Below are 23,669 nucleotides of genomic sequence, written 5' to 3'. Positions count from 1 at the left end.
GGCTCACTATCCCGATGGTCGGCATGCCGACCAACAGGGACTATTTCCACTCGTGGGTGTCCACGACACCCATAGAGTGGGAATAGAACCCGTGGCGACCGCAGGTCGCCACCGAGCCCGCAGCGTGGCGAGCGCAGCGTGGCGAGCGCAGCGAGCCCGCAAGGGGCTTGCTGCACTCGCCCCTCCCCGCCGGGATCCCGGCGTCGGTATGCTGCCGGGATCCCGGCGTCGGTAAGGTGACCGGCGGTCAGGAGACCGCCGGTCACCCGTACTACACCCGGTGGGGGGGGGGGGGGGGGGGGGTTACAGTGAAAACAACACAGGGGGGAATTCAAATGTTTGAAAAATCGGTTGGGTGTCTGTTTTTTTTCCTGTCTATTTTCAAACAATTGAATATCCCCCACAGTGTACTGTGGCGTATGGTTAATTGGGCAAAATGAATCCTTCAAGATCGTACTCAACATTTATAAATGTGTTATTCGCCTTGGACATGCATTTACAATCCAGATGTCTGTCGGTTTAATAGTAATGGAATAAAGTCTGCTGAAAACTAGCGGATAGTAGCCATACAATATTTATGTATATTTATTATTTTTAGTTGATATTGGAAAATTTCCAAAAGTTAAAAAAAAAACTGGGCGCTTCAGAATTTTTTTTTTTTTTCCCCCCCGTGCCCTTATGCTCCTATTTTTGCAAAGCTGCATTTATTTTTACTCGCATGGATTAACGCATCATCTGACTTCATTTGTGTAGGGTTCAAATGTTTCCCATTCAGATGAGAGGAACCTGACAGATTTGTGAAACTCTTGCTGGAAATCTCCTCTTGGCCACACATACAAAAACAAGTTTTCCTGCCACAGAACAAGAGCTTTAATTGTTCTTCAAAGGGCAGCGAATGCACATTATGAGGGATGTAGCAACTGTATCAGGATGCCTTACAGTCTCATTGCAACTGCAGAATGGCAGAGAACAGTCTTATTGCGCACCAATCAGGGTCTTGCTCTGCAGGAACATACATGCACAATAATACCCCTTTTCCACTAGCTCCTTAAAACACGGATAAATGCGCGGGGACGCGCATTTACCCGTGTTTTTCCCTAGTGGAAAAGGGTCCCCCTGCAAATTCCCGGATCAAGTGATCCGGGAATCCTACCCAGGTAGCTTGCCGGGTTGAACACGTGTTCAACCCGGTAAGGTGTCTAGAGTGAACGGGAGCCGTGTCGAGGCGACACGGCTCCCGTTCAGTGTATGGGAGGGTGGCGCTGGGAGATCATGTGATCTCCCAGCACCGCCCCTGCCGCGTCACTAGCAGCGTCACTAACCCGGCAATATGCCGGGTTGGTGAGCGCTGTGGGAAAGGGGGCTGTAGCACGGGTCGCAGCCGTGTCAGGCAACACGGCTGCGACCCGTGCTACAGTGGAAAAGGGGTATAATACAGATGACCATGAATTTTAGCACTGCTTATTCGTGACTTTATAAGGCAATAAGTGGCTACGCATGCGCGTTCCAGTCTCTCAAAGGGTAAAATAGCAATCCTAGCTTCTGGGATGTAATCGGATAGTTATCTTTTACAATAAAATGAAAGAGGCTTATATATCGATATCATGATTTAAATGTAAAGTTAATCTCTAGGTCATCTGCGCTGTCAAGATTACAACATAACTTATTTGGTAAATATCTATAATATCTATAAATCAGATTGAGAAATCTGGGTTCTCATGGCTGCATCAGTCCCCCAGGAACTGATGCTGCACAGAGAATGTCTTTGAATCGTCTGGTAATAAGTTTTTCATCATGTGCGTTTCCTTCATTTCATCTTGTTCTGAAGTATTACAGCATCCACTATATAAGAGTCATCTGCCAGACCAGCTTCCTCCCTGCGCTACCTCTCCCAATGTACAGACACATTTCCTAAATAACCGTTTAAGTGGTGATGCGGCACATTGTGTATTGTTAAATACTTTAGTGTACGGAGAGAGGGGGGAAAAAAAGGACATCTTCAATCTTGTTTAATGATCCTGGCGCCGGCTGCTGTTCTCGTCTTCTGAATTGTTCGTTGCCAAAGTGACTTGCAGTGCACTCCCGAAACATCACTGGACTCTGTAAGGAAAGGATGGCAAGGGATGAGTGCTCTAACACAGATTCTGATATAGCTAGATAATGACAGGGAAAATACACATACAGGTACTCCCCCAGCCCCTCACCCTCTTCTTACCTGCGTCTCCTCTGCCAGCAAGGGGGGTAAGCAAACATTGATCATGACCCCCCTGGATCTATGCCTGACTGAGGGCTGCACAGTGCCCACCTGTTCATTAACAGTACACTTTTTCCATGTTTATTTTTTTTAAATGGGGCATGGCCACACCTCTATAGTTAGGCCACACCCCCTGCTTTACCGGGGCCCAGCCAGTCTCTCTTCACAGTCCTGTCTGTAGATGCAGGAGAGATGCCGCCACAGTTGGGATCACTAAAGTACAAAACATGGACGTGTCTATAAAAAATGTTTTTTTCTAAATGTGAATATAAAGATATATTTATATATACATGTAGTTTGCTGCTTAGCCGGTGCCGCCACAAACACACATGTGCATGTCCATTCCGCAGTGAGTATAGCCACAGCTAACTGGGGGGGTGGGGGGGGGTTTGGGAAGTCTCGCAACTTATGGTGGTGGCCGCATTCACTCAACTTGGTCAGTGGGGACACCTACCAGCGTTAATTTTGCACCCATGTGCCTACATGCCCAACCCAACGCTCATCAAGGGGCACACATTTAGAAACACCTCCTAAATGCCCAACCAAACGCCCACCAAGGGGCACATCCACTCTTCAGAAACACCTCCACAGACTACAGTTGAGCCTATGTGTGGGGAGAGGAGAAAAAAACGGCTTTGTTAAAATATAATTTTTCCTGTGCTCCAAGTGACGCGTTTCACCAGTGCACATACTCAACAAAGACCGCCACTGGTCCCGGATGGTCCTGGCCCCTCTAAAAAGCAAATGGAAACTAATGCTCCTCTTCAAACGCCTCAATGTTCCTTAGCTGTTTTGCACTATGTAAAGTCCTTGGTAGACTTACACACGGGGTGGGATCAGTGATGTCACAGCAGCTTAAATTATTGCATTTTCAGTGGAATGTAGTCATAATGTGAAAATTTAAAATGTCATTATTCAAAATGTCGACAGTTATGATATAGGCATTGTTGAAATCGCACATGTCGGCATCTGCAGAATGTTGACACATGAAATGTCCGTACGGATGACTTCCGGCCCAGAGAGTCATCCTAGCGTCCCCTCTGGGCCTTGATAGTAGTTGCCGGACTTCCAGACCAGGTAATTCACCTCTAGACCACCAAGACGATTTGTCAACATTCTAATAATGGGGGTAATTCCAAGTTGATCGCAGCAGGACATTTTTTTAGCAGTTGGGCAAAACCATGTGCAGTGCAGGGTGGGGGGGGGGGGGGGGGGGGCAGATATAACATTTGCAAAGAGAATTAGATTTGGGTGGGTTATTTTGTTTCTGTGCAGGGTAAGTACTGGCTGCTTTATTTTTACACTGCAATTTAGATTGCAGATTGAACTCACCACACCCAAATCTAATCTCTCTGCACATGTTGTATCTGCCTCCCCTGCAGTGCACATGGTTTTGCCCAACTGCTAACAAAGTTCCTGTTGCGATCAAATCAGAATTACCCCCAATGTTGCTATTTCATAGGCTGACCATATTATCCCTTTAACCTTGGACACTCATGAATTACACAGGTTCTGTGGCTGCTTAAAACCAGGTGAAATGCAGGCTTGTAGTCAGCCAGCCACAGAACCTGTGTAATTCCTGAGTGTCCCAGATAAAAGGGATAATATGGTCAGCCTACTAGTCCATCAATGTTGAAATAATGGCTATAGATCCCGCTAGGACGCTAAACAGAGGACAAGCGGACAAGTGGTGAAGCTGCTGTATTGGTTGCTATGGGCAACTTCTCCACGTGTCCACTTCTTCACTCTTTAAAAGTTTAATCATACTTGCCTACTCTCCCGGAATGGGCCGGAGGCTCCCGAAAATCGGGTGACCCTCCCGCCCCCCCGGAAGAGCAGGCAAGTCTCCCGATTTTTTAGGGGCCCCCCTGCCCGGCCGCCCACTTAGTGAGTAAAGTGGGCGGTCCGGGCAGTCGATGACGCGATTCTTGCTGAATCGCGTCATCATAGCAACGCCCCCTGCTGTATAATGCCGGTAATCGCGGCATTACATAGCAGGGGGCGTGGCTAAAATGAAGTGCCGCGATAACCCCTCCCCTGTTCCGCCTCCGCCCACCCAGTTTTGCCTCCGCCCGCCCCCTATCCGTGTCATAACCCCCCCCCCCCCTGCTGAGCCGACCTGCCGACATCCGGCCAGGATGTCGGCATGTATGAGTTTCATACATCTCCCCCACGGTCTTAAAGCTATAGCAGCTGTCTTCATCTCTCTGTAACACAGTGGTCGTGTAATACTTGACTTTCCGGCCTGGCGGTAATGGGTGACTGTATACAGTGTCCTTGTGCTTCATATTTGAAAATGTCACTTGTAGCGTTAGATGGTTTTAAATTCCAACATCGGATTAGTAACAGCTATACTGCTAATTAATATTTATTGCTATAGGGGTCTTCTGTATAGTGGAATATAAGCAGTAAGAGTTGTCAGTGTAGAGTGGAGAGGAACGAGGGAGTGATTGCCCGGGAAAGGGTTAATCGTCTCTGTCCCTGCGCCTCAGACAATCCCACGTGTCTCTGACGGCTCGCCATGGTACGAGCCTCTCCTGCTGCGTGTGGGGCGAGCGAATGAACGGTCTGGTCAATAGATACTTTGCCGCTGGAGCCTGGTAATGGAAGGCTGAGCAGAAGCCTAATGTTAATGATAAAAGAGTGCTTTGGACACCTTCTGGTGAGTGGATAAAACACTTGCCTTTCATTGCTGGATACATAATTTAGGTGCAATTTAATGTTCAAAGTCAAATTCGCTTGTGGTTTCAATCCGGTTGTTAATGCACAGTTCATCTCTTAATGGACACTTGTATATACAGTTCATCGTCAGCATAGTTTTACATAGTTATCAGGGTCTTGTCGGGAATCATTCTGGGCCTGAGATTTCAGGAACATTAACCGGCAGTCTGGGAGAAATCTTTCAGGGATTCTGCAGCCAGGGGTGGGTCTATAGATGAACCTGCTCCACCCAAGGCGGACAGACCCACTTTCCCAGACAGCTATTGTCATTCTGTGCTGCTCCGTGATGCCATATGCTGAGGAGCCTTGCCACCATATAATACTCTGTGCTACCACATATCATGTGGCCCTCCAGCTGATGTGGGACTACACATCCCAGCATGCCGCCCTGTTTTGCTATGAGAGACTACTAAAACTCTGGCAAGTATGTGTTCGGGGTATTAGTGGAAACCCATGAAAACATTGAGAGAAGATACAAACTCCACACAGACAGCGCCTTGGTCAGGACTTGAACTTATGACCTCAGGCATGTGACTCAGCAATGCTGACCCCTACGCTACCCAAATATAGACATCTTTTGATTGCAATGTAACTTTATGAAATACTGTTTCGCTGGAACAAACTTGACAGGTGGCCCCTGACTCTCTAAGGGACCTTTCCCTCCGCCTCATTCACACTTCTTGCCAGTGATAGGGCAGGAGAGATTTAGCCCCATAAGTCTCTCATTAGCTCGGTGTCTTGTAACCTGGCTTGCACCTTGGTAATCTGAGGTCAGGTTTAATCAGTCAGTGTATAGAATCAGGAACCTATCATGCTTCAACTTGGGTAATGAAACTAAATATATAGGGCAGAGGTAATGCAAACATTTGTGTGTGTGCTTATAAATACACGCATGCACAGACATTATATATATATGTGTGTGTTTAGAATTTAGATACACATATTTCATGCAGACATATTGCTCCACAGGTGCAGTTCTGCCTCTTGGCTCCCAGCGTAGCCCCCCGCATGTATTCTGAAAGCCGTCATTCACACTTACTATATTCTGATCAAGATTTATTGTTCAGCTGTTGCAGAGGATGTCCTGTATGGTTCTCAATGTAGAAATCACTGACCCCGCGTCTGCTGTGTCCAGCTGTCATCTTCTGCTTGTGTGTTCTGATTGGACGGGGGTCTCCAACAGGTGTCTCCCTGGTCTCTCGCAGTGACACTGATAACACTGATGTTCTCATTACATACTTTGCTATATCTTGGGGCTCGGACTGCGCGGGTCACCCTAATATCCGTGTGCTTTCTCAGTCTCTGAAAGATACAAAAAAGAAACTCACATTACTAACCAAAAGTAATATTGCAGAGGGTTACATTATTAACTTGTAGAAGCAGCAGTCTGTCTTGTGATACTTCATTGTTGTCACATGTCCTCGACTAATGGGCACAGTTCCTTTTTAAACGGTGCCCCTGACTATGCTGCTGTTATTTAATAGTCGCCAAATGCTAAGTACCACTCCTAGTGTCCTGTATACCTGATGTAATTTCCAGAGCCATTCTTGGGGTAGATTCAATTGGCAGCAGGATGACCTGTCTCTTCCCATGGGTATAACGCCCGAAGCTATTCAGATAGAGAGCCGCGGTCAGGCCTGAAGCTGCAGTTTACGCCCGCTTCTGCTATGGAGGTCCCTATCCCATGACAAATATGGAGAGAACATATAAAATCCGCACAGATAGGACCTCGATGGGAACTAAACACGAGGCCCCCAACACTGTGAGCTAACCACTGTACCACTGTGCTGTCCATCGTACACTTACTCTTGTTCTGTTTGCTACAGGTAATTCTCTCAGTTCCTGGTATTATTGTGTATGTTGGGGTAATTGCAGAGTAGCACTTCTCTGTATGCTAATATACTGTGCGTATGGATAACTGTACAGCATCACTGTCCTTCTGTATGTTGGTTGCAATTCCCAATGCCGCCTCCTATTTATGCATGAAAATTACTAAACATTGGGTTCTATAAAGACAACAGAGGTATATACCAGTCAGTCGCGGATCTTGCCACGGGCAATCAGGATTTTTGCCAGGGCGCCACTGTCCCGAGGGCGCTGCGGCAAGATCCGCTACTGGTGCCGTGCAGTGCACCTGACATCATCACGTACCGCACGGCATTGTGGGAGTGGCCATAGACGCTAGAGGTCATAATTGACCTCTAGTGTCTGTGCAGTGCTATGGGGAAGATGTCATGACGTCTCTCCCATAGATCCGAGTAGTGGTGCCGGAGATGGAGGACAGCAGCGGTTGGAAAGCAGGAGTGAGGCTGGTGAGTATTTTTTATTTTTTTTGGTAAGCGGTACTACTTGGGGGCACAACTACTGAGGGCACAGCTCAAGGGGGCACAACTACTGGGGACACTACTACTGATGACACAGCTACAGGGGCACAGTACTGGGCACAACTACTGGGGGCACAGCTACAGGGGGCACACTACTGGAGGCACAACTACTGAGGGCAAAACTACTGGAGGCACAACCACTGAGGGCACAGCTACAGGGGGCATAACTGTGACCACGCCCCTTCCCCATGAAGCCACACCCTATTTTTGCCGCGCGCCAAAGGAAACTTTCGCCCTGGGCGCCACAAGGTCTTGCATCGGCCCTGATACCAGTCATGCACAGTGGTTATATCACACTGGTTGTGCCATTTATCCATGTAACGGGCCACAAAGGACACTTACAGTAGAAACCAGCCAGAAAATGTCCCTAAAGTTTGCATTGAATGTTAAAGAGAAGACAAAGCCTATATTGCAGTTACTGTCTGGGTAAGCTGGGACTTACAGTTCATCATCTGCTACAGAGCTGCTTTCAGGTCAGAGGTCAATAAGGGAAATTGATATGTCCTGGGTGTGCTGGAATAAACCACCATTCCTGCCAGTCTCGCCCTGCAGCTATCCAGCTCTCGTGGCACTACAATTTCCAGCATCTCCTGCAAGCCCAGGGCTCAGGTCACTAGAATGAACCCTACAGGGAGAGGTGGTGACTGGATTGTCACACATTACAGTGACCGTTACTGTAGGTTCCCCTCCTCTGGTGAGGACGCTCTGATTCTGTAATACGGCGTACAGGTGTTTTCCCAGCGGGCCTGCAGGAACCAAATGCTTATACAGCTAACACCGTGCACTGGGAAAGTCACATTTTTTTCTTCTCATTTGGATCGCTGTATAACTTCTGTGTTTGACTGAGAACTGCTCCGTTTTTACGTTTCCATATCAGACTTCTTTATTGCAACTTATTTGCTATATTCTACATCAGGACTTATAATGGTCAGGATGTACTAATGGCCATTGCCGCAATGCTAATCGCATATGCACGTCCATATGTGATTAGTATTGTGAAGGACAGCTCTTCCGTTAAGAGCTGTCCTTCGCGATCTCCGGCGGGCCCTGGACTTCCGGGTTTAGGACCTGGGAGTCGTTCTGCGCATACACACAGTGATGGGGCGGCCACGTAGCATGTTGGGTGGGATTCAGCAGGATGTGGAGAGAAGCCCATAGACTTTTATGGGGTAACGTCAGCAAAAGCTGTCATTCCCTTCTGCGGCAGTGCCCCGGCGGACACCTATTAGTACGTTTGGAAACCGCGTTTTTCCGTTTCGTACATCCCGCTCAGTGTCCTATTTTACATAAGAGTGAAAAGTCGCGTCGCGTGTACCAGTTGTTGCATGATGATGGGAGGGATGTACTAAGCATCGCATCCACAATGCAACAATTCCCGCCACTTGCGATTAAAATTGCAAAGGACTACTCTGCCAATAAGAGCTGTCCTTTGTGATCACTGGACTACCGAGTTTAGGACCCGGGAGTCGTTCTGCGCATGCGCACTGAGGTGCGGGCGCCATGGGGGGGAGGGGGGGGGTGCTGGGAGTGATCTGATTGGACTCCTCTCAGGGAGGAGGAGTGGGGAATGCAAAGAGGAGCCCATACTCTTCTATTGGGTAACACCACCCAAATATGGCGTTTCATACCGGATCCACGCTTCGGAATGCGTTGCATTCTGGAGTTTGGTGCATATGGGAATGCGGTCAACACTCAGAAAACACCATTTTCAGCGTTTTGGCTGCATTTTCAAGATTAGTACATGGCGCCAGATATCTCTTAAACCTTTCACTTTATTTGTAAAGCGTTGACTTAAGCTGGGCTTTTTAATAATAATAATAATAATAATAATTATTATTATTATTCCCGGTGACCTCTCAAATAACCATTTCCTGCCAACGCAATTGTTTTTAATAATAAATATATCTGTAGGTCTCTGCGCTGTTCCAGGCTTAATATTGCTATTTGCCGTCCTTACACAAATCTGTCAATTTGGGAATTGCCGGGGCGTGAATCTTTCAGCCGTGCTATTAAAAGCCAATATCGTGTTGTAGCAGTCATTGTGATTTACTAAATGACCCCATTCAGACCCTTAACTGTAACCTCCTAATGCCTCGGTGGCTGGAATGATTTTTCACGCTAACACTCTCCACACTTTTTTAGTTCTTCCGTCTCCAAAACATTCTAATTGGCACTTGTTTGGCAGGATGCACTTGGCAATATGCATAAGACCATATTTTTTATTTCCATGAACGCGCGTTATTTCTGCTTTTGTGGAAGTAACAGATACTATTGGTAAAGCTACAATCACTTCCCAGACACTTACTAGTTTTATTCTTCTAAATTACGTTAAAGGAAACATGTTATGGAAATAAATGTGAGATTGGATAAAGAACATGCGGCTGACATGCAACTTAGTTACATTTGTGATGGTGTTAGAAGTTTTTTAAGGAGGACTTTGTCTATAGAAAGAATCTCGCCACTTTTATATACAGTAGTGCGTAGAAGTCCACGGTGATCTGTAATTACCCTATGATCTGTAGTAGCTAGAGGCAACCTGATACGTTTCTGGTGGTTGGGGGGGGGGGGGCACATAGTCGGCCCTCTGTCCATCAAAGGGCCACCAATCACCCTTAATCTCTCCCTGACAGGAGAGGTGACCATTCATCGGGTGCTGGAGCAAGCGGACAAGTGGAGGCATTGCCCACTCACTTTCTAGCTATCGTTTATCTAGCACATTCTGTAAAATGATAGCTAGATTCTGATCGCTATGAGCAACACCTCTTTCGAAGGTTTGGTAAGTATCTTACACATGTCAGGGGTCAACATCCACCCTCGCCACCTCACAACCTGCCCACCCTCCCCACCTCACAATTCTCCCCACCTCACAATTCTCCCACCCTCGCCACCTCACAACCTTCCCACCCTCCCCACCTCACAACTCTACCACCCTTGCCACCTCACAACTCTCCCACCCTCGCCACCTCACAACTCCCCACCCTCCCCATCTCACAACTCTCCCTCCCTCCCCACCTCACAACCTTCCCACCCTCCCCACCTCACAACTCTCCCACCCTCGCCACCTCACGACTCTCCCACCCTTCCCACCTCACAACTCTCCCACCCTCCCCACCTCACAACTCTCCCACCCTCCGCACCTCACAACCTTCCCATCCTCCCCACCTCACAACTCTCCCACCCTCGCCACCTCACAACTCTCCCACCTTCGCCACCTCACATCTCTCCTACCTTCGCCACCTCACAACTCTCCCACCCCTGCCACCTCACAACCCTCCCCACCTCACAAACCACCTACCTTCGGCACCTCACAACTCTCCCACCCTCACCACCTCACAACCTTCCTGCCCTCCCCACCTCACAACTCTCCCACCCTTGCCACCTCACAACCTTCCTGCCCTCCCCACCTCACAACTCTCCGACCCTCGCCACCCCACAATCCTTGCCACCTTACAAACCTCCCTACCTCACAAACCTCTTACCTTTGCCACCTTTACAACTCTCCCACCCTCACCACCTCACAGCCTTCCTGCCCTCCCCACCTAACAACTCTCCCACCCTTGCCACCTCACAACCTTCCTGCCCTCCCCACCTCACAACTCTCCCACCCTCGCCACCTCACAACCTTCCTGCCCTCACAACCTTCCTGCCCTCCCCACCTCACAACTCTCCCACCCTTGTCACCTCACAACCTTCCTGCCCTCACCACCTCACAACTCTCCCACCCTTGCCACCTCACAACTCTCCCACCCTTGCCACCTCACAACTCTCCCACCCTTGTCACCTCACAACCTTCCCGCCCTCACAACTCTCTCACCCTTGCAACCTCCCACAAATGTTTTACAAGTACTGATAAATAAGTGATCATACATATGTTGGCAAATTAGATTTAACTTAATGGCTACCCGCCCATGGAAGTCTGCGTACGCCGTGCAAAAAGCTTTGTGTACGCCGGTCAGCTGCAAATCCTTTTGCAACTCACAATCGAACTATTTTTCCAGTCTGTGCAGCGTGTGCGCAGCCCAGGACTTACTCCTACAGTGCGATAGAAACAGGCTGATCGGGGCCGGAGCTGACATCACACACCCTCCCTGAAAACGCTTGGGAAAGCCTGCGTTTTTCCTGAAAAAGGCCAGTTACCACCCGCAAACGCCCGCTTCCTGTCAATCAACTTGCGTACGCCTAGCGATCAAAAAAGAAGCTGGATTATTTTGCAGTTTGGCCTCGCGCGGGCGCACTACAATCCCTTGGTAATACTGTGTGTGTATATATAGTGTATATAGGGCACTTCTTCGCGTAGCAGTATATGAAATTGCCAGCCCCCTCTGCTGCGAGCTGGGCCAGCACAACGTTCTTTATTGCACCCTATTAACTGGGACCAGGAAACACTTTCCCTTGAACATGGAGATCTGGGCTGGGATTGTGGAGCCCTTTGTAGGACGGAGCTTTCTATTCACACATAGCCACTTCCAGCTGTTGTTATTGAAATCCCCACATAATCTCTCGGGGTCAGGGCACAGTCATCCATGACTGCGGCTGTAAAAAGGTTATGCTGATTTTGGTTGTCAAATATTACCCCCTTTTTCTCTTTTTCAGTAACTCTCATTCTGCCTTTTCAACAGCAAAGGTCCAGCCTAGAATTGTATTACATGAATTTAAAGTCTTAAAAGTGTTCCCTCATTGTCAGAACACGACATGCACAGGATGGGATCATTCATTCCCCTTTATTGCGGAAAGAACTTTCAGGGATTTCTTGAATACATTTTGCGCTGGATCCGGGCAGTCGCTCTGAAGAGGATCCGATACACAAAGGCCGGCAGCCGGGTTATCACACTGGCTGCGGCAGCACAATAATCACATTTCACATCGGAGATACATGACTTCGTTTCCGCTTTATTCAAGAGGATATTTTATCAGTCACCAAAATCGCCACCTTGTTGTGAATGAGGATTAAAGGGCCACACAACCTATGAGATAGTGTAGTCGGCTTACAGTATATTGTGGTCTTATATTTTTGTATTTATAAGTTGTCACAGTGATATGAAAGAAATTAAATAAAATTAAAATAAAAAACTTTATCGTGATCTATTACATTTGGCCCATAGGTGTGGTAAAGAAGATTTACACCTAGAACATGTCGACCTACTTAATGTCGACATAGATATTCTCGACCTAAGTGTAGTCGATCAAGAGACCGGATACGCCTAGAACACAGGTTTTCAAACTCGGTCCTCAGGACCCCACGCGGTTCATGTTTTGCAGGTCACCTGTAGATTTTTAAAATGTGACAGTTGGTGATACACAGTTCAGCTGCCGGGTGACATGGAAAACATGAACCGTGTGGGGTCCTGAGGACCGAGTTTGAGAACCACTGCCCTAGAACACAGGTTCTCAAACTCGGTCCTCAGGACCCCACACGGTTCATGTTTTGCAGGTCACCTATAGATTTTTAAAATGTGGCAGTTGGTGATGCACAGTGCAGCTGCCGGGTGACATGGAAAACGTGAACCGTGTGGGGTCCTAAGGACCGAGTTTGAGAACCACTGCCCTAGAAAGACGGTCATTAGGACGACCCCATATATTCTCATGCATTAGTTCCACAGGGTCAAAAGATCAACAGGTAATAGGTAGACAGTGGGTAAGGTCGACAGTTATAAAAAGTTGACAGGATCAAAAGGTCGATATGAAAATGGTCGGCACAAATAAGATTGACGCAAGTTTTTAACGTTTTTGGTGAGATTTTGTATGTTTAACCATATCTAAACACAATTAGTAGAAATGTGGACCCTTGCGGGCTCGCTTCGGGCAAAGTTGCTTGCAGTCCGGCTGTTAACTTAATTGTTACCTCAGTCAGTTTGATTTATCCACCTGTCTGGACTGTGAGTGGGCCATGAGGACGGGGCTTAGGAAACGCTGTACTAGGTTAAAGCCGTTGTATGTGAATTTGCAGCATTTTACAGGTGTGGGCGGGGCTATATATTATTGTGGCTCCGCCCCTATTGTCCAAAGGCACCATTCATGGCATTTTAAAGTGGGGGGCGGGGCAATGATGGCACAATTCAATGCGAATCCTGTCATCTAACCAACTGGCAGACCCACTTCGGTTGGCCTGGGTGGGACAAGGACAATGGCCAACTCTGTTGGGAGGCCGTGAGAGCCCGTCACCCCGCACGCGCACACACACCTCACAAATTCGGGACTGTCCTAGACCATGCGGGAGATTTGGCAAGTATGGCCTATTGTGATAAGATAAGGAGGTGAGGCCAGCACTCTGTGGATGTGGCCAGTGCCATATGGCCATGTACTCAGCCTACACACCAGTCCCAATGTCTCCTTGAATACATAAAAGTAGAAGAATTCCATAAGTTTGTATGAAAAATGGAAATGCAATTCTGTTTATGGCCGACCATAGGGCCACTTGGCAACTGGTTATCTTCACTCTGTGACTGTGTTGGGCCTATTTATATGTGATGGCCTGGAGCTGTAGTCACATACGCCCCATTGCAAGTCTGGCCCTCAGTAGAGAGAGTTGTTGCTAGTCCCACAATATATTCACCTCAGACATGTGTAAGGAATGATGCCTGATCAGCGGATATTTAGTTCAGTCCTTCCCTACAGACATTCACATTATGGGAAGATGTACTTAACCTTGGAGAGAGATAAAATACCAGCCGATCTGCTCCTGTCATGTTACAGACTATGGGTTCTATGTACTAAGCCTCGGATGGACATAAAGTACCAGCCAATCAGCTCCTAACTGCCATGTTACAGTCTGGGCTTGAGAATTGACTGTTAGGAGCTGATTGGCTGGTACTTTAACTCCGTCCATTTTATCTCCATCCAAGGCTTAGTAATTAGACCCCTATGTTTGAAAAATGACACAAGCGGATTTGGTGGTAGTTTATCTCTCTCTACTTTATCTCTCTCCAAGACTTGGTGCATCTGCCCCTAAGAGTTTGTTGGTCTCTAATGGGGTGTGGTTCGTTTTATCGACAGTGTCTAGGTCGACAGTCACTAGGTCGACATGGATGGAAGGTCGACAGTGTTTCTAGGTCGACATGTGCTAGGTCGACAGGTCTAAAGGTTGACATGAGGAATTTTTTTTTGGGTCGTTTTTTTCGTAGAGTGACCGGGATCCCAAATTAGTGCACCGCGTCCCCTCGCATGGCTCGCTTCGCTCGGCACACTTTACCGTTCCAATCGTAGTCCACGTGGATCGTTAAGTATGAAAAAATTCAAAAAAAGAAAAAAAATTAGAAAAACTCATGTCGACTTTTAGACCTGTCGACCTAGCACATGTCGACCTAGAATCCATGTCGACCTTCCATCCATGTCGACCTAGTGACTGTCGACCTATAGTGGTTGACCTAAACATTGTCGACCTAGACACTGTCGATCTTCAGACCGGATCCCCTCTAATGCGCATACATATAATACTGCATTTCCAATCCGTTTTAAAAGCCAAACTTGCGCATAACATAACAAAAACTATCACTTCTGTGTGAAAAGATATATATAGATTGAAAAAAAAAAAAAAAAATATATATATATATATATATATATATATATATATATATATAATATTTTACAAGTGGAGTCTCGTAATCCCCCGGGGAAGCTGAACACGGTTTGTCATAAAGAGTCTTTATCGTGATAAAGCGCGTCCTTGTGAAAGTTGCGCTGTAGGCGTGTGCCTGCCAGGTTCGCTGTATGTGTGTCTAACAGCTGTTACTGTGAGATTTCCCTCGTGTAACCTCAGACGCAGAGATGGAATCTCGCGATTCTGTGTGGTTGGAGCGCGGTTCGGAATAATCCCAATCAGATGTTACTTAATAGAGCAGCTTTAAATCTTTCAAGGATCTCAGCCCTGATCTCCTTTTGCTTCATGTGTTAACCAGTCACTCAAGGTTATCCAAGGTAACCATTTATTAAATCCGTATCTGTTCCAGATTTCTTGTTAAATTGCTTATGCATTAAGGAATGATACAGGTGCAGATGTGTTATCCTTCTGTTTTTTCAGAATCCTCCAAATCCAAAACCGCATAATAACTCAGCTCCGCCGAGCCTTTGTGCATTGTGTTTATGGTTCTCCTCCATTTATAAAAATCAATAACTTTGTGTGCTGTCTTTCAAGACGTGAAAGGAAACAGGCTCGCGTGGCCAGCTAATAACCGCTGTGTTTGCACTCTCATTTCAGGACATTTGGGCTTCCAAGACAGCTTTGTGACTTCAGGTGTTTTCAGTGTTACGGAACTTGTAAGAGTGTCGCAAAGTAAGTACCTCTCCTATTCTTGCCTAACTCGGAGGTTTGCTTTATAAGGGGTAGATTTCCTAAAGCTTCTGAAACAGATAAGGTGGATGTTGGCAACAGCAACCCATCAGATTCTGTCTATCTAGAGTGCAATAGGGAAATGTTAGCTAGAATTTTATGGGTTGCTATGGGAAACGCCAAGATTTAAGAAATCTCCCGCGAAGGGGTCTATTCATGAAGCAGTGAAATGTGTGGAGAAGTGAGCCAGTGGAGAAGTTGCCCATGGCAACCAATCAGTATTGAAGTAACATTTATAATTTGCATACTATACAATTGTACGGAGCTGCTGATTGGTTCCCATGGGCAACTTCTCCACAGGGTCACTTCTCCACACTTTTCACTGCTTCATGAATAGACCCCTCAGTGTGCAAAATATAATCATATTTAAAAATGCAACAGCTGCCTAATCAGTGTGGAGGCATCCAGCGTCTGGCCCGAGCTAGTAGGGTCAAGAACATAGCACCAGAGTAGTAATAACATCTCTGAGGCACGAGGCACTGCTGGATATTGGCTTTGTGTGCAAAATGGCTCTCTCTGCTGTCCGTAGCTAACAAATGTGCTTCAAAGGTCACCTGTCACCTGTACACAACTGCGCAGGAAGTAGATCTCTAGACAGACAGCGCATATCTAGACCTATGTCGGCTTTTGGCCGTCTTCGCACACTGGTGTTAATTGCGCGTGTCCTAGTATTTGCTCCTAGCACCTAATTATTTCCATCGAAGGCCATGCAAGTCCGATGGAAAGAACAATTTTCAAACCTGCTTAATCGTTCAATTACAATTGTCAAAAATGACCATACGAAGCAATATCGATTTGATCAAATACGACTTGTACAGGGAAGGCTTGAGGCTTAACCGGGGGTTCGGCTGCTGTAAAATCTTTCATCACCTGTAGTGTGTGTGTGTGTGTGTTTGTGTGTGTGTGTGTGTGTGTGTGTGTGTGTGTGTTTGTGATTAATTGAACGATTTGTAAACCACAATGCGGACTCCTATGTGTGTTCCCACAGAGCATCGTCACTCGCTCAGTGCCGCAGCTGCACCGCGGTGGCTGGAGTGATCTTGCTTTGACCTTTACAGGATGCTAATTCTGCCGGTATGAATGACACAGCGCGGTCTGATCATTACCAACCTGTCGATATCCACTAAGCACAATGAATTAAGAGTACCTATCGCCATCTTGCTGGATTGATCAAAGGCCCACTGATTGCATTCTGTCCTTAATGTAAGACGGGCAGCGCTGCGCCGGGCTCAGACAGGCCATCCGAGTCATTCAGTCATCATGTCAGTGCTGTAAAATAAGAAGGTAGTGTCTGCATTTCAGAACAGATTCTGTATGTAACATCCTATAAGAGTCGCCACCAGGGCGATACAGGGTCACCGGAGTGGGCGGACAATTAAAAAACCTGGTCAGGTCATGTCTGTATCTCCTTTGTTGATGTTCTCTCTCCTGGCACAAGAGATTGATGTATTCTTATTGGACGTCTGCAGAACTTGTTCTTTAATGACACTCTAATTCCCTTTTCACACATAAATATCCCAAGTTATTGCACATGAACGCGCAGCAACCCGGCATATAGGGGGTTATTCCAAGTTGAGCGCTAGCTGCCGTTGTTCGCAGCGCAGCAATCAGGCTAAAAATAAGCATTTCTACGCATGCGTATGCACCGCAATGCGCAGGCGCGTCGTATGGGTACAATGAGCATCGTGGTTTTGCACAGAGTGTGACGAACATTCCAGTCGCACGGCCGAACGCAGGAAGATTGACATGAAGTGGGCGTTTCTGGGTGTCAACTGACCGTTTTCAGGGAGTGCTTAGAAAAACGCAGGCGTGGCAGAAAAACGCAGGCGTGGCTGGGTGTTCGCTGGGCGGGTGTGTGACGTCAAAAGCCGTCCCTCCGTCGTTAGAATCAATGCACACGAAGAGTAACTACAGGGCTGGTCTTGTTTTGCACAAAAAGATTTTGCAGGCGCTCTGCTGCACAGGCGTTCGCACTTCTGCAAAGCGAAAATACACTCCCCAGTGGGCGGCGACAATGCGTTTGCACGGCTGCTAAAAACTGCTAGCGAGCGATCAACTCGGAATGACCCCCAGTGTGCAATGTGAGAGCACCCCTTTGAAATTAACCAGGTCGAGCGACTCAGTATTTCAACCTGGGTAGGGAGCAGGGTTGCACATGGGTTGAACCCAGCACACGGTGCAGTGTGAATGGGTATCCTGGGTTAATGCGACCCGGGATCCGTTCGCACCATAGGAAGACCGCGAACTTGGGATGCGTCGGCAGTGACGTCACCAACCCAGCAATAAGCCGGAACGGGCCGCCAGTCTGACAGGGGTCTCAGCCGGGTCGCACATGGGAAGGACCCGTGTACAAAGTCCCGGGTGTGACCCGGCATAGCAGTGTGAAAAAGGCATTAGAGTCCTGGGGTGACGAAGATTTAACTCCAGTGAGGATGATATTGTTTTAATCTTATTAATATTTACCGTTAATAAGAGCAGAAGTAGGAAAACAGAGGCTCTTCTGTCACCCACAGCAGCTTTGAAGCACAGTTGACGGGAGAGAATTAGAAAATGTCTAAACACAAGAGCTGACACTCTATCCGGATGATAGGTTGGCAGTCAAGAGGTCAAACCCATATGGTTGACATGTAAATGTCGACTGTGCTTAAGGTGGAGAGGCTCAAAAGGTCGACATGAGAATGGTCAACAGAAGTTTATTGGGGGGGGGGGGGGGGGGGGGTAATTTTTTTCACTTTCTTTTTCATCTTTTACCATCCATGTGGACTACGATTGGGAATAGTAACCTTGTCCGAGGCATGGTGAGCGCAGCGAGCCCGCGAGGTTACACGGGCGGAAGGACAGGACAGCGCAGGACGGGCGGGCATGAGGGAGCGCGGTGTGACATCAGCACGTCACACCGCCAGGAACACAGCACAGGGTGGCCAGGAGCACAGCACAGGGCGGGCAGGAAGGAGCGCGGTGTGACGTCAGCACGTCACATCGCGAGCCGGCCAGTGCTGGACGGGGCTATGTCTCGGCAGCGCGACCGTCCATTACCCCCAGGAATTTAATTTTTACCCCATTTGGGGTAATTTACCCCTGTTCCCTGACCACTGCACTAGTACGACCAGCAATCATTCCAACTTTACTGACGTTTTCCCATGAGCCCAGAACAAGCAAAATCAAGCATAAACACACTGCTGTCTTCTAGCGACCGAACGATATATCGCATCGTTTGGTCGCATGCGATTTATCATCACCCCTGTACACAACCTTCGTGTCCCTCCATTCTAGGGAGTTGCACGAAGGCGACGTCAAATCGGTCCGACATATCGTTTGCCGTACACATTGCATGATGGGCGCAAAATCGCTAGCAATATTGCTAGGTATGATGTGCAACACTTCAAACCTGGAGATCGTCGCTAGCGACGGCGGGAATGCGCAATCACTCAGACATACACTGAGCGATGTAGGCAATTTGTCATTACATCACTCCATTGTGTACCCAGATTAAGAGACCGACACAGTAGGGTGTTCTTGGTAGTCTCCGATTGTCGGAGCGTGGGGGATCCTTGATTTATGATGCCAAACATGTCTGAAATATTGGGTTTCAAAGTATCCATTCTAAGAGAACAGTAACTTGTAATAGGTGCTAAGTGAGCCCAGAGTAATCCTGGAAAAGCTTGTTACGGGGAAGAGGGGAACAGCTGCAGTCATTGTGGATTTTGGAATCTTTGCCTGAGTGGAAACAATACATCCTGAGAGTCTTTATATTCTCACTGTTTATAACGATATTTGTAAACACAATAGAATAACAATAATAATATTTATTAGCTGCATAAATAAACATAACTGGTGCTGATTTTAATGGATTGTGACCAGTGTGGCCAATCCCGAGATCCCGGACGAAAATTGGGCGTATTCAATCCCGAGACTGGAGCTTCCAATCCCGGGGATTTCGGGATTGGCCAGCAATTTTGTTTTTTATATGCCGGGTAGCATTGAGCGTCCTCGGGACCTGCTCACCTCCGCTGGCTCCGGCTGGGCACACTGCGCAGCGTGACGTGAAGTCAGAGGTCACAATGCGCAGCCCGCCCACCCGCTGGACCTCACCGCCGCTCTGTACTTCCTGGCCGCCGGATCTCATAGAAAGTGTCCCACCCTCCCTCTCGTCTCATTGCGGTGAGTTATCTGGGCTGGTCAAGGCAGGGGGGTGGGAAACATTGAAAAGCAGCCAATCCCGGGTATCCCTGGAACTCTCTGGATTGATCATTTTTCAATCCCCGATTCACAGTTAAACTAGAGACAGAAAGAGTGGGTTGGGCGGAAGGGCTGGGGTACAGTCCTAGAACGAGGGTGTAGGTAACACACATCTGCGACCCCATACTGACCCATCCTGACAAGGGGATATAGCTACTCCCAGATGTAGTACTGACCTTCCTTCTTGCATTACCATGGGCTCACTCATCTAGCTGGTATAGAACAAGTCTTCTGCATCGGTTAATCAATTTATCCCAGGTCAGTTCAAGAACAGAGCAAGTGCCAAACTCAGAAGACAATTGTCTCTTGATGAATGGGTTAAGGTGCCGCCTGTGCAAGTTTTGGAGCTTGCAGGAGGTCTACCCAAATACATACTTCAGTACTAATACTCTTTAGCCGCCAAAGGTTACAGATATGTGACAAGTATTTAAATACATGTTTTTCTCTTCCCTGCCAATCCTTTTTGTTATTTGTATCGTACTGTTCCTCGTTGTAGTACACAGAGCGCGATCGCGAAGCGCCTTCCCTATTAGCCAGCAGTAAAGTTTCTGCAACTTATTCAAAGTAGAATTGATACGGTTCCAGAAAGCAATAATGTATATAGTACTCTGTGACCTCTGCAAATGCGGTATAAAGTCAATTTGTATAATTGCTTGAAAATTTATAACGCGCACTGGGGAGCATATCGGTGGAATTGGATGCTTTCTCTGACCTCATACGAGGTATAAATATTGGGTCCCAAAACTAATCTCCGCTGTTCTCATCCATCCATAAAACAGAGGATCCTGAAAGGGAAATAGATGGTAATATACATATTTTGCCTATGAGTCCTGCATACTAAAAGGCTGGCAGATGTTAACGATGCAATAAAGTCACTTATAATGGACATTGATAGCTGATTTTTATATTGATGTCGTTCATCAAACTCATAAATTGGGACTGGTACCTGTGCCCCTCCAGCGTTTGCAGAACTACTATTCCCAGCATAGCCTGCCTCAGTCTGTTGGGGCATGCTGGAACTTGCAGTTCCACACTAGCTAAGCTGTGCACGTCTGCTGCAGCTTGACTTTTCCTTCTCCAACAACAACTGGACTTGTGGTCCCACAATGGCTGATGGCTTACATCTGCGTACATGAAATATCGGTGCTGATACACATCCCTGTCACCGCCCAAGAACACCCAATACACTTTCAATACAAAGAACAAGACGTAATAAAACCAGCATTGGTATATACAATTAATATATGATGGACGGTGTATGGTTAAGAAGGCTTGTGTATCTGGACTCCTGTTACTCCAGTGGACTTTTGTTTGGACTTTCTCCTTGGAGCAATCTGCAGCGTTCTGGATACCTGGTGGATACGGGTGTGGTTCATCAAATCGACAGTGTCTAGGTCGACAATGTTTAGGTCGACCACTATAGGTCGACAGTCACTAGGTCGACATGGATGGAAGGTTGACAGGGTTTCTAGGTCGACATATGCTAGGTCGACAGGTCTAAAGGTCGACATGAGGATTTTTTTTTTTTGTCGTTTTCTTCGTAGAGTGACCGGGATCCCAAATTAGTGCACCGCGTCCCCTCGCATGGCTCGCTTCGCTCGCCATGCTTCGGGCATGGTGCCTTCGCTTCGCTCGGCACACTTTACCGTTCCAATCGTAGTCCACGTGGATCGTTAAGTATGAAAAAATTCAAAAAAAGAAAAAAAATTTGAAAAACTCATGTCGACCTTTAGACCTGTCGACCTAGCACATGTCGACCTAGAAACCCTGTCGACCTTCCATCCATGTCTAGTGACTGTCGACCTTTAGTGGTCGACCTAAACATTGTCGACCTAGACACTGTCGATCTTCAGACCGGATCCCGGTGGATACTCCTTTAGCCCGTTCACCTGTAAATTTGGTGGCTAAAGAGATTGTTTGGACATCCAGGTTCACCTACTGGTAATACCTTGCTGCTATAATAGGATCTCTTATGAACACAAAGGAGAAAGTCCTAATTTAAACACTGATTAATACAGGAGCCAGTCTGATATTGTATGGCCCTAATATACCAATACACTTATGGCCTTGTTAGTGGTTGCTATTAATACCTTGTGATTTTATTCATTTTTATTGTGGTTCTTAACTTCTTAATAAATGTGCATTTTCTTTACCATATTCCGTCCATTGTATATTAACGGGTGTAGTATGTTTCGCCGGCACTTGGTATCCCGGCGCCCAGTATACCAGCGCCAGGATCCCAACCGCCGGAATGCCGGCAGTGGGGCGAGCACAAAAGGGCTCACTGCGGGCACGGTGGGGCGTTACGCTCTGTGACAGCGTGCTAGATATTTAAACATTTTCAGTACATTTCTCCCTGTGCATGCCTGATATCACAACTGCGACTCTGCATGGACAGAACTGGGAAGCGGGCGCGGTGCGACTTAGATGCGTGCACAGCGCCAAAAAATTGCTCCACTACGTCCATCATCGACGGCGCATCCACTTCTGAATCAGGTCATTTATCTTTATCTCATTGCATCCCTATGTACTGCAGATATATACGCAGCAGCTGTGCGGTGTAGTATAAATGAGACGGAGAATACAGATTCATCAGGAAATCTAGAAGCTCAAAAAAGAACAATGGACACTGACCATAAACCTCTAGGGAGAGGAATGAAGACATCCCGCTGAGCTTACGCCACACAAGTCGCAAACTCTGATGGGTTAAAGCGCGTCCATTCGTATCATACATCACCATTATGTATGTACACTTTTATCCAGCTCCTACAAATGGGAGGAATTGCTTTATAAATATTTTCTTTCTTTTTTTATAATTAAATTATATTTTTATTATGATTAAATGATTTAATTACATAACAAGCCTGTGTAAGGCAGAGCAGTAAAATATACATGTAATATCTCAAGTGTAGATGCTTAACTTAGGGCCTCATTCAGACCTAGCTAGGGTTTTTTGCAGTCCTGCGTTCCCATGGGGGAGTGTTTTTTCGCTTTGCAAGTGTGCGAACGCATATGTAGCAGCGCTGCACAGATTTTGTGCAGCCCAGGACTTACTCAGCCGCTGCGAACACTTCATCCTGTTCGAGGCCGGAATTGACGTCACGAACCCTCCCTGCAAACGCATAGACACACCTGCGTTTTTCCAACCACTCCCTGAAAATGGTCAGTTGCCACCGACAAACGCCTTCTTCCTGTCAATCTCCTTGCGATCGCCCGGATTCTGCACACAAACCCATCGCTGAGCAGCGATCCGCTTTGTACCTGTGCGACGCGCCTGCGCATTGCGGTGCATACGCATGCGCAGTTTAGACCTGATCGGCTGCTGTACAAAAACGCAGCCTAGTGATCAGGTTTGAATTAGGCCCAAAATGTACTCACCGTGCCCTATTTTCTGCACTCTGCAGCAGGTGGCGATGTTAAGCAGGCTGAGTAGCAGAGCAGACAGGGAGTGACTGACAAGCTACCGATATTGCTCTGGATATCAGAGTCTCTCCTACATGTATGGGAGGAGCCTCCGTAATAGAGAGGTAATTCCTTTCTGAGAGTAAAAGTATCATAGCTTAACCTGAAGCAATATTTATGTATATGCAGTTTCTACACCTAATCAATAGAAATCAGGGAGTGCCGATATCATCACCAGGGGTTAACAGGTGTTAGTACACTGAAATATCTCGTGCATTTTTTATTCTGTTTCAATCCCTTATGTTTTGTTCAGGTGTGGAATGTTCTGCTTACCGTATCCCGG

General features: G+C 47.2%; 1 protein-coding gene across 15 annotated transcripts in view; it reads left to right on the top strand.

Moving 5' to 3' along the window:
• Window positions 1-23,669, top strand: part of NFIA (nuclear factor I A) — a 338,982-nt gene that overhangs the window by 193,948 nt on the left and 121,365 nt on the right. For all 15 annotated transcript variants that reach the window (XM_063939242.1, XM_063939238.1, XM_063939236.1 and 12 more), the window contains exon 4: window positions 15,554-15,628. In XM_063939242.1, the coding sequence (XP_063795312.1) occupies window positions 15,554-15,628 (75 nt within the window). The remainder of the gene's footprint in view (window positions 1-15,553; window positions 15,629-23,669) is intronic.

Source organism: Pseudophryne corroboree, chromosome 9 (assembly GCF_028390025.1).
Source record: "Pseudophryne corroboree isolate aPseCor3 chromosome 9, aPseCor3.hap2, whole genome shotgun sequence".
NCBI classification, from domain to species: domain Eukaryota; kingdom Metazoa; phylum Chordata; class Amphibia; order Anura; family Myobatrachidae; genus Pseudophryne; species Pseudophryne corroboree.
This window is presented reverse-complemented; position numbering and strand designations above follow the sequence as displayed.